The sequence below is a fragment of the Chlorocebus sabaeus genome, chromosome 13 (assembly GCF_047675955.1).
Source record: "Chlorocebus sabaeus isolate Y175 chromosome 13, mChlSab1.0.hap1, whole genome shotgun sequence".
NCBI classification, from domain to species: Eukaryota; Metazoa; Chordata; class Mammalia; order Primates; family Cercopithecidae; genus Chlorocebus; species Chlorocebus sabaeus.
In genome coordinates, this window is record NC_132916.1 from 35,387,087 (window position 1) to 35,402,775 (window position 15,689).

The window sequence follows — 15,689 nt, forward strand, 5'->3', positions numbered from 1 at the left end:
ACAATGGTTGAACTAATTTACACTCCCACCAACAGTGTAAAAGCATTCTTATTTCTCCACATCCTCTCCAGCATCTCGTTTCCTGACATTTTAATGATTGCCATTCTAACTGGCATGAGATGGTATCTCATTTTGGTTTTGATTTGCATTTCTCTAATGACCAGTGATGATCTTTTTTTATATATGTTTGTTGGCTGCATAAATATCTTCTTTTGAAAAGTGTCTGTTCATATCCTTCACCTACTTTTTGATGGGGTTGTTCTTGTAAATTTGTTTAAGTTCCTTGTAGATTGTGGATATTAGCGCTTTGTCAGATGGATAGATTGCAAAAATTTTCTCCCATTCTGTAGGTTGCCTGTTCACTCTGATGGTAGTTCCTTTTGCTGTGCAGAAGCTCTTTAGTTTAATTAGATCCCATTTGTCAATTTTGGCTTTTGTTGCCATTGCTTTTGGTGTTTTAATCATGAAGTCTTTGCCCATGCCAATGTCCTGAATGGTATTGCCTAGGTTTTCTTCTAGGGTTTTTATGGTTCCATTGCATCAACAGGCTGCAAATTTTCCAAACTTTTATGCTCTGCTTCCTCTTGAACACTTTGCTGCTTAGAAATTTATTCCAACAGATACCCCAAATCATCCTCTCAAGTTCAAATTTCCACAGATCTCTAGGGCAGGGACAAAATGCCACCAGTCTCTTTGTATAGCAAGTGTGACCTTTACTCCAGTTCCCAACAAATTCCTCATCTCCATCTGAGACCACCTCAGAAGCCATTCAACAGGTCTCTAGGAAGTTCCAAACTTTCCCACATCTTCCTGTCTTCTTCTGAGCCCTCCAAACTGTTCCAGCCTCTACCTGTTACCCAGTTCCAAAGTTGCTTCCACATGTTTGGGTATCTTTACAGCAGCACCTCACTACCCAGTACCAATTTACTGTGTTAGTCTGTTCTCATGCTGCTAATAAAGACATACCCAAGACTGGGTAATTTATAAAGAAAAAGAGGTTTAATGGACTCACAGTTCCATATGGCTGGGGAGGCCGCACAATCATGGCAGAAGGCAGAGGAGGAGCACAACCAAGTCTTACGTGGCAGGAGACAAGAGTGTGCATGCAGAGGAACTGCCCTTTATGAAACTACCATGAGAACAGCACAGGAAAAACCCACCCCCATGATTTAATTACCTCCCACCAGGTTCCTCCTAGGACACATGGGGATTATGGGAGTTACAATTCAAGATGAGATCTGGATGGGAACACAGCCAAGCCATATTATATACTTTATTTTATCTCTTATAATATACTAGTGTTACTTGGTTCTCATGTGGTTATTCTTCTTACTACCTTTTTTGGAGATGAAGTCTCACTATGTTGCCCAAGCTAGTCTCAAACTCCTGGGCATGAGCCACCCTCCCATGGTTGCCTCCCAAAGTTCTGGGATTACAGATGTGAGCCATCACACCTGGCCTCATGTGGTTATTACAGTGAATGATTAAGATACCTTCTCTCCTTTACTTTGTCCCTACTTTTTCTCAGATTTTTTTCAGTGATGTCTATGCTTTTCTTGTTTTCTAGCTTTTCTAACGTTGCATTTATTTTCCTTCAGATCTCAACATCTGCTGCAATTTGACTATTCAGGTTAGTGACAATTTGCCCATTTATCAGTTTTGTGCCTTAGGCAGTATTCACCAGCATTCTCCTACTTGAGATGAATAAGGATCTTTATTTCTCTGACCACTTGTTTGATCATTCATGCGAAGTTTAATATTTACAGAACACTTCCATCAAAACAAGCTAGTTTTTTCTTTTCAAAATATAATATACTAGCATAGGAACTTGAGAGAAGAGGTGATAATACAGAAGAAATCTAGAGAACTGATCATGTAGAAATAATTAAACTAAAACAAAGCTGCTGCTTATAGTAAGGTAGACCAAGTTTGTCCTGTGTTCCAAATTACACTTAGCCAAAAATAAATATTCATAGATAATTGAATAGTAGTTTTTAGAAATGATTCATGGATTTCTCAGGGGTGGAAATTATCCCTATAATGTAGGCCCCAAACTTCTAAAATATTTTAAATTTGTGAGGGAGAAATAAACTCACAAACATATGAAAATATCTAATTTTAGCTTAAGTTGAAAAACAGCAGTAGTGTATTTTTTGTTAGGCCCTTATATTGGGTAACATAGTCTATGTAAGTATGGGAAAGGCTGGTGAAAACTGTGGATTTATCTACAAAATACATTAGTACATTGGGGAGTTTTGTGTGGGAAGTGTCCTAACACCTCAGGAAATGCTAAGGAAGAAATGGGTAAGGCAGACTGAACACTCCACAAGGGTAGGGAGAGCGTCTTCTCTTCATTGCTCTAGCCCCAGCACCTAGCATGTGCCTGGCACTCCATCTTTTCTTTTCTTTTTTTTTTTTTTTTAACTGACTTCAGGTTGAGTTTATAGGCTGGCTAAGTTTATAGGCTGGTAGAGTGCAAGGTCTACTAATTTCTCTGCTCATGACTACTTTACATTCTAATAGCACTTTATGTTCTTCAAGTGCTTTTTTTCTTTGTTCTTCAATGTATAATAAGGTAAGAACAGTTTTATCTCCATCTTGCAGGGAGAAGAGTTAGTTAAGAGACTTTCTCAGGTCACACACATGTAGTTAATGACAGGGTGAGGTTTAAACCTTCATAGAAATAAAAGTGATTTTATAATTATCTTGACTAGTTTCAATGTGAAATAACTTAAAGGTATGGAAAAGGATGCCAAGAGGTATAGTCAGTCTTGCTGGAGTAAAATAATGCCCTGTGCTTTGTGCCTTCTCCCAGCAGAATGGGGTGTCTTGAGTGTGAACATCACCCAACAAGTAGGTTAACAGATGCCCATGCCCCTCTTGACCCACACACATATCAGTGGGATTTAGAATGCTGCCACATATTGATGATTGAATTTATGAAGCATTATAATATCCTCAATAATAAACCAAGTGTCCCTGTCCCAACTTGTTATCTCTGCTTCTGTGAACACATGTTTTCTTTTATGTGCTCCTTACTCCTCAGGAGCTCTCTCAGGGACTTTTCAGTTCCTGACCCTGTCCTTTTCAGCATTTTCTCAGAGGACAATTCTTAGCTCCCTGTTGATCCCTCAAGCATTAATTGCTTTTTCTGCCAGGTATTTCCTTGCTAGACTCTTGAGCCCTCAGAGCTATTCTGAATTATGGAGTCAGAATTGCCCAGGATTAGGAATCACCTCATGTCCCCACCATCCCCGCTTCCTCGTGTGGCACTTTCTCAACTCTGCATCCCTTTCACCTTCACAGCAACCCTGTAATGTACCCAAAGCAGTGTCGTACTCAGTGCCTCCTTTTCTCTCCCGAAATAAAATTCCTAGATAAGAAGACCTCTATATTCCAGGCCTTGTCTTTGATTTTAGAAAAAAGGAAGAAGACCTACCTATATACATAATGTTTTTAAACCTCAGTAATGTCCCACTTGTTACAGTAAGGAGAAATAAAAGAAGTAAGATAATGCTTGGGATACGTGCTACAACATGGATGAACCATGAGGACACTACACCAAGTGAAATACTCCAGGCACAAAAGCACAAATGTATGGTTCTGCTTAGATGCAGTACCCAGGGAAGTCACATTCATAAATACTGAAAGTTGTATGGTGGTCTCCAAGGGGAGGGGGAAATGAGGAGTTATTTAATGGGTGAAGAGTTTCAGCTTGAGAAAATGAAAAAGTTCTGGAGCAGAACGGTGGTGACAGTTGTACAACAATGTAAATGTACTTAATATAGTACACTTAAACTGGTTAAAATGGCAAATTTTATGAGATAGGAATTTATCACAATAAAAAATTAAAAAGTAAGAAAAGTTACTGCTTGGGCGAAAGTATATCAGAAAGATAAAAATAGTCCCCACAAATTTCCAAAACAACCCTAATGAGGTATTGCTGCCTAAATTGTGAACTAAATTGTGAATGAAATTGTGAACCAATGTGTAGTGTTTGAGACTGGGAAACTGATGCCCAAGATTTTAGCCTCAATAAGGAGTAGAGTTCATAATTTGACTCCAAAGACATTTCTTTCACTGCTGTGCCAAGGCCATCTGATTCCCTGTCCAAAGAAGTTTTCTCTCTGCTCTGTAGGCTGCCTTAATCCAGAGTACACAGGCTTTCCACTTTCTTATCTGTCCTCCTACCAAGGTGTGGTCCTTTTATTCCTGAACACTGTATAATTACCAGAAAAAACTCAACATATTTAAAATATAAGCAGTCCTCTATATCCAAGATTCCACATCCTTGGATTCAACCAACCATGGATTGAAAATATTTGGGAGGAAGAAAACAATAAAAATAACACTGGCCTGGGCAGCATAGTGAGATGCCATCTCTACAAAAACATAAAAAATTAGCTGAGCATTCCAGCACTTTGGGAGGTCAAGGCAGGCAGATCACCTGAGGTCAGGAGTTCGAGACCAGACTGGCCAACATGGCAAAACCCTGTCTGTACTAAAAATACAGAAGTTAGCCAGGCATGATGGCAGCTGCCTGTAGTCCCAGCTACTCAGGAGGCTGAGGCAGGGAAAATTTCTTGAACCGGGGAAGCAGAGGTTGCAGTTTGCCAAGATCCCGCCACTGCACTGCAGCCTGGGTGACGGAGCGAGACTCCTTCTCAAAAAAATAAAAATAAAAATAAATAAATAAAAAATTAGCTGAGCATAGTGGCATGTGCCCATGGTCCCAGTTACTTGGGAGGTTGAGGTGGCAGTGAGCCGTGATCATACCACTGCACTCCAGCCTAGGCAACAGCGAGACCCCATCTCAAAACAAAAACAATAAAAAAGAACACTGATTAAAAACAAAATACAGGCTGGGCTCAGTGGCTTATGCCTGTATCCCAGAACTTTGAGAGGCCAAGGTGGGAGGATTGCTTGTGCTCAGGAGTTCGAGATCAGCCTGGGTAACACGGCAAGACCACATCTCTACAAACAACAACAACAACAACAACAACAACAACAGGAGACTGTACTTTCAGGGACCATTTCTGGGGATCATAGTTTGTTACTAGAGAAGTTTCTCTGTGTAGAGCATTGAAATATAAAAATGCAGAATAACTATTTACATAGCATTTACATGGTATCGGTTATTATAAGTAATCTAGAGATTAATTAAAGTATACAGGAGGATATGCATAGGTTACATGCAAATACTGCAACATTTTATATCAGGGACTTGAGCATCCATAGATATGGGTATCCGAGGAGGTGTGGGTTCAGTTCCCCACGGATACCAAGAGACTAATGTTGATTTCATTTCCCCAACCCCTACGACAGAACTCTGAAATAAGGAAAAGAAAAGGAACAGTTGCGATAGACAATATCAGAAGTATATGGAAATGATAACAGTGGAAGGAAAGCTGATCTAGGCCTACTCAACAAATTTTAATCTTCATTCTGGTAAAAACAAATTAGATTTATGGATGCAAATTTGAGCCAGCAATTAGATGGCTCTTAGGATTAATAAAAAAGACTGAACACCATGCCTTCCAAAGACTGAGGGAAAGAGAAAGATAGATAGGAGACTTTGCAAAGTAGCACTTTAGCCAACATCATTAGCCTAAATCTTAGTGAAGAGAGGTTAGAAGGTAGAATTATCATGGAAGGATCCATTTTTCTTCACTTCAGAATTAAGGGAAAAATTAGGAAGCTGAATAGAACTAATGGCCTAATTTATTTGTTTCTTTCAAAAATCAAATCTTTAAGTTAAAATGTCAATAACCAACAGAATAAGGTAGAACCAATTTTGTGAATTTACAAAATACTTGCTTATTGACACTACTGCCAAAGTCATTAAATAAGTTATCAAGTTACCTCAGATCCCAGTGATTTAAATAATGCTTTCTGAATGTATCCTTTTCTGTTTTAAAAAGAAGCTGTATTCGGTTCTTGTGTTCCTATAAAGAAATACCCGAGGCTGGATGATTTATAAAGAAAAGAGGTTTAATTGGCTCACGATTCTGCAGGCTGTATAGGAAGCATGGCCCCAGCATCTGCTCAGTTTCTGGTGAGGTCTCAGGGAGCTTTTACTCATGGCAAAAGCAGAGTGGGAGCAGCAGGTCACTTGATGAGATTGGGAGCAAGAGTGTCAGTGGGTAGCTGCCACACTGTTAACCCAATCTCTGTTGAACTCAAGCAATAACTGACTTATCATCAAGGGAATGGTGCTAAGCCACTCGTGATAGATCCACCTCCAAAATCCAGTCACCTCCCGCCAGATCCCACCTCTAACATTGGGAATCACATTTCAACATGAGATATGGAAGGGACAAACATTCAAACCAAATCAGAAGCCAATCTTAAGCCAGGCATGGTGGCTCACACCTGTAATTGCAGCACTTTGAGAGACCGAGGCAGGCAGATCACTTGAGGTCAGGAGTTTGAGACCAGCATGGGCAACATGGTGAAACCCCATCTCTACTAAAAATACAAAAACTAGCTGGGCATGGTGGCTCACGCCTGTAATCCCAGCTACTTGGGAGGCTAAGACAGGAAGCACTTTTGAACCCACAGGTGGAGGTTGCAGTGAACTGAGATTCTGCCCCTGCACTCGTCTGGGCAACAGAGCGAGGCTCCATCTAAAAAAGATAAAGAAGGCTATATTAAACTTCTAAAATTTAATACCATTTCAACTAGCCTTTTGTTGGGTGCATTTGTTCACTTTGGACTATTTTTCCAAATTCATGTACAGTCATGCATCTCTTAACAATGAGGATATGTTCTGAGAAATGTATCCTTAGGCAATTTCATTGTTGTGCAAACATCAGAGAGTGTACTTAGACAAACCTACATGGTGCAGTCACTACATACCTAGGCTATATGGCATACGTATAGCCTATTGCTCCTGGGCTACAAACCTGTACAGCATGTTACTGTGCTGAATGCTGTAGGCAGTTGTAACACATGGTATTTGTGTATCTAAACATAGAAAAGGTACCGTGAAAGTACAGGATTATAATCTTATGGAATTGCTGTTGTATATGTGGTTCATCTTTGACCAGAAATGTTATTAAGTAGCACATGACTGTAATTCCACTATTGATTAGAGACTCCATAACCCACACCTATCTGTTCATTTGCATGCACATTTAGTCGATAGGTGACTTTATCACCAGATCAACCCAAGAATAAGTTTAAAGAGCATGTCCCCTTTTCTTGTTTTTAAATAAATGTAAAACATGGAAGTACATGATACCTCAAAGGAGCACGAATCACAAACAGGAGTCCACATCTACAGAGCCTTTGCAACCACTTTTCTATCTTCAAAGTGCTCTACCAAAGTATCAGAGTCCGTCAGTCGTGCAGGTAGGCTGCCAACCATGGCTGAGCCCTCAGGAGCCATCTTGATGACCAGCATAGACACAGTCTGTTGTGTTCATTCAAACTTGCCAGGAACCAAGGATCTGAGAGAGTGGTAAGTCTGGTGTGCCAAGAATGAAACTCCAAAAAAGAAACTTCCGAATCAAATTTGAATTTAGGCTGGGTGTGGTGGCTCACACCAGTAGTCCCAGCACTTTGGGAGGCTGAGGTGGGCAGATCACCTGAGTTCAGGAGTTCGAGACCAGCCTGGGCAACATGGTGAAATCCTGTTTCTACTAAAAATACAAAATTAGCTGGGTATGGTGGCGGACACCTGTAATCCCAGTTAAATGGGAGACTGACATAGGAGAATCGCTTGAATCTGGGAGGTGGAGGTTGCAGTGAGCTGAGATCACACCATTGCACTCCAGCCTGGGCAACAAGGCAGAAAAAGCAATCTCAAAAAAAAAAAAAAAAAAAAAAAAAATCGAATGTAGGTGGAATTAATAAAAATTTAAATAAACTAACAGACTAAATCTTTCATTGTTCAGGAAGGAACAAAACAATTTTTGATAACTTGTGAAATATCTGGCACAGAAATTATTTAGAGCCACTAAATAATTTCAAGTTACCTAAAAATCCTGGTGATTTATTTTCTATTTTAAGATGAAGTCTACTTTAAACTTCTAAAATGCAGGGTTATTTAAACTGGCATCTAAATCCAACTTGGTTTTGGTTGGTAATTCCTCTAGGACATTTTACTAAATCTTGATCTTATCTAAATGATGCTATGTCATAGGTGGACTGTTTGTTTTGTTTGTAATCCAGGGAAAATTGTTCAAAAAAAAAAAAAGTAGAAATAACAAAGGCTTTTAAAGAATTTTTAGAGTTAGAAATTTTTTCAAAATCAGGTTCTTTAAACCATTAGCCATCTCTTCCTTCTGAACTTTTTTTTTCTTCTGCCCTTTGGTAGCTATCAAATAATCTGCACTACAGAAACTTCTTTTTTCCTAGTACTTTTTCATGTCTTAACAGTAGATATGCGTGATTATCTACACCATGGAAACCCATCTTAATGAAATGGAAAGATCAGCTGTTTAAAAAAAACAAACAGAACCAACCACCCATGCCTCCTACAGTCCTGTTAGGCCAAAGGTCTGCTCTCCACCTGGTCAGCTGCTGAGGAGGGAGCAGGTACCTGCACCACAGTTTAGCCACAACAGAAATATCATTAAAAAATAGACACTGTGCTGCCAAAAGATGTCAGTCCTTAAACATGTTGGCAAGCAAAGAAATTTTTCCTTTCAAGCACATCTTAGAGATACCTTAGTCTCAAGGCACAGTTGATCAGATTAAAGAAGCTAAGATGACATTTTGGGGCTAGTCTAATCAATGAATATCTATCAGTGGCCATAAAGTTTTATTTTAGTGTGTTCTGGTGTAAAGGGATTAATTTTATGTACTCAGATCTATGGAGTTAGTTTTCTTCCACCTTTAATCACCTCGCTCGGCTTGCTTGTGTGCAGTGCTCATGCAGAACTTCCTAAGGGAGTGCCCCACTTGTTTTAATTTACTTCCTCTAGCAAAAGCACAGCCAGAGGAAACACAGTCGTTTAAAAAAGAAAGAAAAAAACAAAATAAACTGTCTCATTTCATTCAGAAGATTTCTGTTAATCCTACTTTTAAGTCAAAGGGTAGTGTTAAGTTTTGATTTGTAACAAACTCAGATTATCCATTAACCCACTCTTGCAGGCTTTCTATTCCCTTTCGAATGTACATCTATTTTTTTAAAGGGCCAGGCTTTTTGAGTTTACCTTTCAAAAAAGTGTATTTAGGCAGAATGGTCTTCTAGAGTTATGGAATAGCTTTTCAAATGTTAGATGGATATTTTCTTAGAATTCCTCCAAAATGCAGTAAATGAGAGGCAACAGGCTGAAGCTGCCAATCTCTGGTGTGAACAGCAGTGAGTAAAAGTGCTTTGAACTTAGTGTCTGTATTGGAAAGTAGGGAGTTAAAAGAATCAGTTTGAATTCCATAATTGCGGTAAATATTATGTAGGATTTATTATCCCATTTTTTGATGTACCATGTAAATGTAAAACATACAGATTCCCTCCCTTCCCCAAAGAGTTTATTCTCCTAGACATAAAATGAATGTACATGCCTAGCTATTGTCCACCTCTTTTCAGTTTGATGATGTGTGTCTGATGAGGAAGGACAGAGATGAATCAAAATAATTATAAACGAATACAGATGATGACTGGGTGACTGAAATCTTATCTCCCAAAGAGCATAGTTAACTGCAACAGCAGTGGATGATAACTATTGGGTGGGGGTGGAGGGGTTGTTTTGTTCAGTTCTGCCTAGAAGACAGTTGTGATTATTTTAGTCCCACAGTCTCCACTCCTCCCCTGGGCCTGTTTTTGCCCTGCTTTCCTGGCCTCTGTCTACGGCCTTTGTTAGCACTTTGTAGTTGTCAGTCAGCTGTTACTCCAAGTCCTCTGTCAGAAATAAAGTTACTTTTGTTTGAAGAGTCTCCAGTAATCCCCCTTCTTTTTAAACTATGACTCCCCAAAGATATATAGTCTAACTTTTGTGCACCAGTATTTTATCATATTTATTTAATAAATTCCATAAACCTTACATGAAAGACATTAAACAAAAAGTACTCACCCCCTTAAAAGGAGGAAGATAATGACCATCAAGGCATGGCCAAATTACACAATCTTAGAAAACAGTACAGTAGGTAATTATTGGACCTTTTTGATCAGTGGCATCCTTGCTTTGCAGATGTGTACCACCACTGCACCTCACAGGTTTCTGTAAATATAGTGATTTGGGGTTCCCTTCTGTTGGGCATTCTTCTATCATGAAACCATTTGGTGATGAGAAGCTTGAGTTTCTAATGCGTGTTCATCGGCTTTATTGGAGCTGCTTTTGTACTGTGGCCACCCATTTAACTTCCTCTGTGGTTGATACATGAGAGCTAGAGGACTCTGCCTTAGCTTCTTCACCAGAACACCACCTGATGTCTCCAAATGTCTTACACTGTGGCTCCCCTGTAAGAGAGGTGGAGAGGAGAGAGGCCAGGGCTGAGGCCATTCCAGTGAGATGATCACTTTCTTGGGCTACTGCCTGAGACCTCTCAAAAAACAGAATCTGTCCATGGGCTCTAGTGAGGGGAGAGGAACCTGCCTTCAGTTGGCTGGTCAGAAACAGTTACCCAGGGCCAGGTGTGGTGGCTCATGCCTATAATTCCAGCACTTTGGGAGAGCAAGGGTGGAGGATTGCTTAGCCCAGCAGTTTGAGACCAGCCTGGACAACATAACAGGACCATGTCTCTACAAAAATGATTTAAAAATTAACTGGGTGTGGTGGCATGTACCTGTGGTCCCAGCTACTTGGGAGGCTAAGGATTACTTAAGCCCAGGAGATCGAGGCTGCAGTGAGCTGTGATTGTGCCATACTCCAGCCTGGGCAACAGAGTGAAACTCTGTCTCAAAAAGAAAAAATGTTTCAGACACAGTCAGTGTCGAAGATGTCAATTAGCAAGGTTTTGTTAATCCCCTGGAAGTGTGCAACCCAGAATTAAACAGATGTTTAAGAACATAAATAAAAGATGAATCCCTGGCCAGGTGCAGTGGCTCATGCCTGTAATCCCAGCACTTTGGGAGGCCGAGGCAGGTGTTTCACGAGGTCAGGAGTTTGAGACCAGCCTGACCAACATGGTGAAACCCTGTCTCTACTAAAAATACAAAAATAAGCCAGGCTTGGTGGTGGGCACCTGTAATCCCAGCTACTCAGGAGGCTGAGGCAGGAGAATCACTTGAACCCAGAAGGCAGAGTTGCAGTGAGCCGAGATCGCACCACTGCACTCCAGCCTGGGCAAAAGAGTGAGACTCCATAAAAAAAAAAAAAAAAAAAAAAAAAAAAGATGAATTCCTAACACTTAATATATTTAGATAAAGTCTAACTTATCTTTAAAGTTAACTTTAAACAACTGCTCTACAACATAATATTATCCCCTGTGTAGACAGTGGCCTCTAGTATAAGCTTTGAATTGGTTTAAAAAATAAATTAGATTAAGTATGAAAACATCTCTTCAACATTTCCATATCTCTACAACTCTTTGTTAGAAATATCCATTTTGTCCTGTATTCACTTTCTGCTGAACTAAAGGGCATGCCAGTCTCCAGAGGATGACAGATGGGCAGAAATTTATAAAACAGCAGCAGTCATGGACAGCCCAGAATACAAGTAGAACATACCAGACCTCTTGGGTAACTACTGCCTCAGTGAGAAAGGATCCAGAGATCCAGCATCCCCAGATTCCCTCACATACTGACCAAAAAAACTTTTTTAGTTTGCAGATTTTGGTGGGAATAGGGAGGGAGTATTAGAAGCTGAAGTTCTTGCTGTATTTAAATAATCATGACAGTAACAAAATTCAGTTAAATAATGCCCCTTCTAGGCCGGGCGTGGTGGCACATGCCTGTAATCCCAGCACTTTAGGAGGCCGAAGCAGGCAGATCACTTGAGGTCAGGAGTTTGAGACCAGCCTGGCCAACATGGTGAAACTTCATCTCTACTAAAAATACAAAAATTAGCCAGGCGTGGTGGTGCACACCTGTAATCCCAGCTACTCTGGAGGCTGAGGCAGGAGAATCGCTTGAACCGGGGAGGTAGAGGTTGCAGTGAGCTGAGATTGCGCCACTGCACTCCAGCCTGGGCTACAGAGCGAAACTCCATGTCAAATAAATAAATAAATAATGCCCCTTCTAGTTGAAGACCTAAGTTCCCACCTAAGCATAATTTGAATTTACCCAATTTATCTTCTTTCAAAATTCCTCAAACATTTCACCTTATTATTCCTTTTAAGGATTACAAAGTAGAACGGGGGGAAAAGAAACCACTATTAAGGAATAATAGCCATTTGACAGACAGGTGTTCTTAGTTTCATAAAAAAAGATGCCTGGTAGATTCAGTCTTTTATGAATACTAAAGAATGTCTCTTATTTTTGTTTGTTTGAGACAGGTTCATTTTGAACCTAACCTGGTGTTCTCAGGGAACATAGGTTAGAGGGGAGAGACTTAGTAGTGAGGGCTCAAGCAAGAAGCATGTCAGAAGGCTGCTGTAGTGGTCCCGGTGAGGAGTGAGTGGTAAGAACGGAACTAAAATACCATGAGGAACGTGGGCCAAAGGAAGCAAGTCTGAGAGATTTAGAAAGTAAATCATCAGGATTCAGTGGTGACTCTTGGATTTGAAGAGGGAAAGGGAATAATCTAAGGTAGCTGTCAGTTTCTGCTATGGGTGGTTGGGCTAATAGTAGTGTATTAACTGAAATGGGGGGCAGGCAATTTGTGAGGGTGAGTTGAGTTCAGCATGGGGCGTGTTGACTTTGAGGTGCCTTTGAAACAGGAGTGGATATGTCTAATTTTACATGAAGTGTCTGCTTAAGAGACTGTGTAGAGACACTCACAGGGCTGGGTAGGAACACGGAATACCTCAGGTACCAAATGAAAACTTTTGGCAATAACAAGAAGTTAGGAAGTTGAAGAGGGTAGAAGAGGCAGCAGAAATGTAGATGGGTAAGAACATCTTGGCGTATTTAAGTGACATTGTGAATAAACCTGTCCTACTGGGCCAGGTGGGATTAGGGCTGAGATCAAAGCAGGCCTAATGCAGTTTGCAGACGTGTTTTGTGTGACTTTTGTAGAGCTGGATCACACAGTGTCCTAAATTTAAATTAGGTGCCAACATTTCCACACAAAATCCAGATTTCTGACTTTTCTTTTAAATTAAAGGGATCCTAGAGGTAGATTTGGCAACATTGGTAGACCTATATGATAATAATCGACTGCAATATATGTCCTTTCTCTCCAATGAACCTGTTTTACTTTTTTGTGTTATTTCGCTGGGCCCTTAGACATTTAATTTTCTGCTGTTTTGTTTTGTTTTGTTTAACCCAGGCTTGTAAGTCAGATGAATTTTCTACTTCTGAGTCAAAGATCAGTAGGTAATAAAGGTACAAAGATGGATTAGCAACAGATTACGGAAGGCTTTGAATACCAAACTAAGGAGTGTAAATGTAGGCAGTGGGCCGCCTTTGAATAAGGAATTGAGATTAAAGCCATATTTAGGAGGATTATTCTGGACCAGTATGAAAACACAGAAGTTAGGGAAAACAGTTAATAGTTTTGAAAGAGAAGAGAAAAAGGAGATGGTGTTGGGATACATAAATGGGCTTTTAAAATGCAAAATGAGAAATGTTTTAAAGAGATATCATCCAGGAAGGCTATTCACTGCCACATGGGCACTATGTGGGTAGTTGTATTTGGTGGAAATTTGCTTGCAGATTTCCAGAACTGAGACCCATGTGTGGTGTGGGGGATGATTATTGTCAGGCATTATGGAAACGTCAAACAGAATATGCTCACTGGTTATCTATGGCCCACAGGTCACTGTAGTCTCTGTTATATGTACACTGTACATGGAGGAGAAAGGTCCTTTGAAAAAAAGAAGGCTAAAATTAATATCTTATTGTTATTAACTGTGTGCCAAACACTATTTTAAACTCTTTACACAGACATTTAATCCTCACAACCAATTTCTGAAGTAGGTACTACTCCAATTTCCATTTTACAGACAAAGAAACTGAAACCCTAGAGGTTAAGAACTTACTCAAAGCCACAAGGCTGATAAGAACAGAACCAGGACTTGAACGCAAGCAGTCTGCCTCTCCAGTGGTGTATCTTTTAACTGCTCTGTTAAGCTGCCCCTGCATTTTTATCTGTTCTAATGCTACACAAATAGGCAACTTTACAGGTAGAGAACCTTATGCTTTCATTCTGGAAGCTCTGTTATAACTCATTTCAGGGGTGTCAATTTGGTTCAGGTCCTCCTAGAATAAATAAAACTTCAGAATTGACCCTTGAACTGTCTCTTAGGGGGCAGATAATATAATGGGTCCTTGGGTGACCTTGAGAGAATAGGTATGTTCAAATGTCTATTCTCTTCCTTTAGCCAATGGCTCAGTATAGCTTATAATTGTATGCTTCTCACCCTTTGTTGAAAAATAAAAACTCTTATAAAAATGCCTTTTTTTTTTTTTTTTTTGGAGACGGAGTCTTGCTCTGTCGCCAGGCTGGAGTCCAGTTGTGCAATCAGCTCACGGCAAACTCCGCCTCCTAGGTTCAAGCGATTCTCCTGTCTCAGCCTCCCAAGTAGCTGGGATTACAGGTGTATGCCACCACGCCTGGCTAATTTTTGAATTTTTTGTAGAGATGAGGTTTCACCATGTTTGGACAGGCTAGTCTTGAACTCCTGACCTCAGGTGATCCACCCACCTCGGCCTCTCAAAGTGCTGGGATTACAGGCATGAGCCACCGTGCCCAGCCATAAAAATGCTTTTTAAAATGAAAACTAAAACATGTTAAATTTTTTTCATATGTTTTCATGAAAAATTATCACAGGACAAATTTCATAAATATCAAATTTGAAAAAAGTTGAGAGCCCATAACATTGCAGAGAAGCAAATGCATTTGATGCAGAGCCTCAAACTTGCCAAGTTTTTCTACCATATTTAGTGTGGTTTCTTTCTCTTTGGCCTACAGATGAAACATGTAAATGAAAGATTTCAAGATGAAAAAAATAAAGAGGTTGTTCTCATGTGCATTGGCATCACTTCAGGAGTTGGACGACTGCTCTTTGGCCGGATTGCAGATTATGTGCCTGGTGTGAAGAAGGTTTACCTACAGGTACTTTTTTACACTTTTCCCCTATCAGAAATTACTCTTATCACCCGATGGCTCATTAAATGTACTTACATGCTTAAATTATTTCTTATCTTCTTCTTTTTCTTTTTGAGATGGAGTTTCGCTCTTATTGCCCAGGCTGGAGTACAATGGTACAATCTCAGCTCTCCACAACCTCCACCTCCCAGGTTTAAGGGATTCTCCTGCCTCAACCTCCCAAATAGCTGGGATTACAGGCATGTGCCACCACACCAGGCTGAGTTTTGTATTTTTTAGTAGAGATGGGATTTCTCCATGTCGGTCAGGCTGGTCTTGAACTCCCGACCTCAGGTGATCTGCCTGCCTCGGCCTCCCAAAGTGACTTAAATTCTTCTATAAAAATGAGAAATATTTTCTACAACATAACTTCTTTAGGCAGTTTTTCAAGGACAAAGTCAGTTATTAGTTTGGGTTTTAAACATGAAAAATTGGCAATGAAACAATTTCTTTGTTTTGTCATGGAACTCCACCAAACCAGAATGGTTTTTGTCCATTGCTTTTTCTATGAAGAATGTTTTTTGGTGTAGTTCTCATAGTCATGTGCAGATC

At 40.1% G+C, this 15,689-nt stretch overlaps 1 protein-coding gene across 2 annotated transcripts in view; it reads left to right on the forward strand.

Annotated features, from left to right (window-relative positions):
* Positions 1 to 15,689, forward strand: part of SLC16A10 (solute carrier family 16 member 10) — a 144,922-nt gene that overhangs the window by 105,746 nt on the left and 23,487 nt on the right. For both annotated transcript variants that reach the window (XM_008007320.3, XM_008007321.3), the window contains exon 4: positions 14,961 to 15,104. In XM_008007320.3, the coding sequence (XP_008005511.1) occupies positions 14,961 to 15,104 (144 nt within the window). The remainder of the gene's footprint in view (positions 1 to 14,960; positions 15,105 to 15,689) is intronic.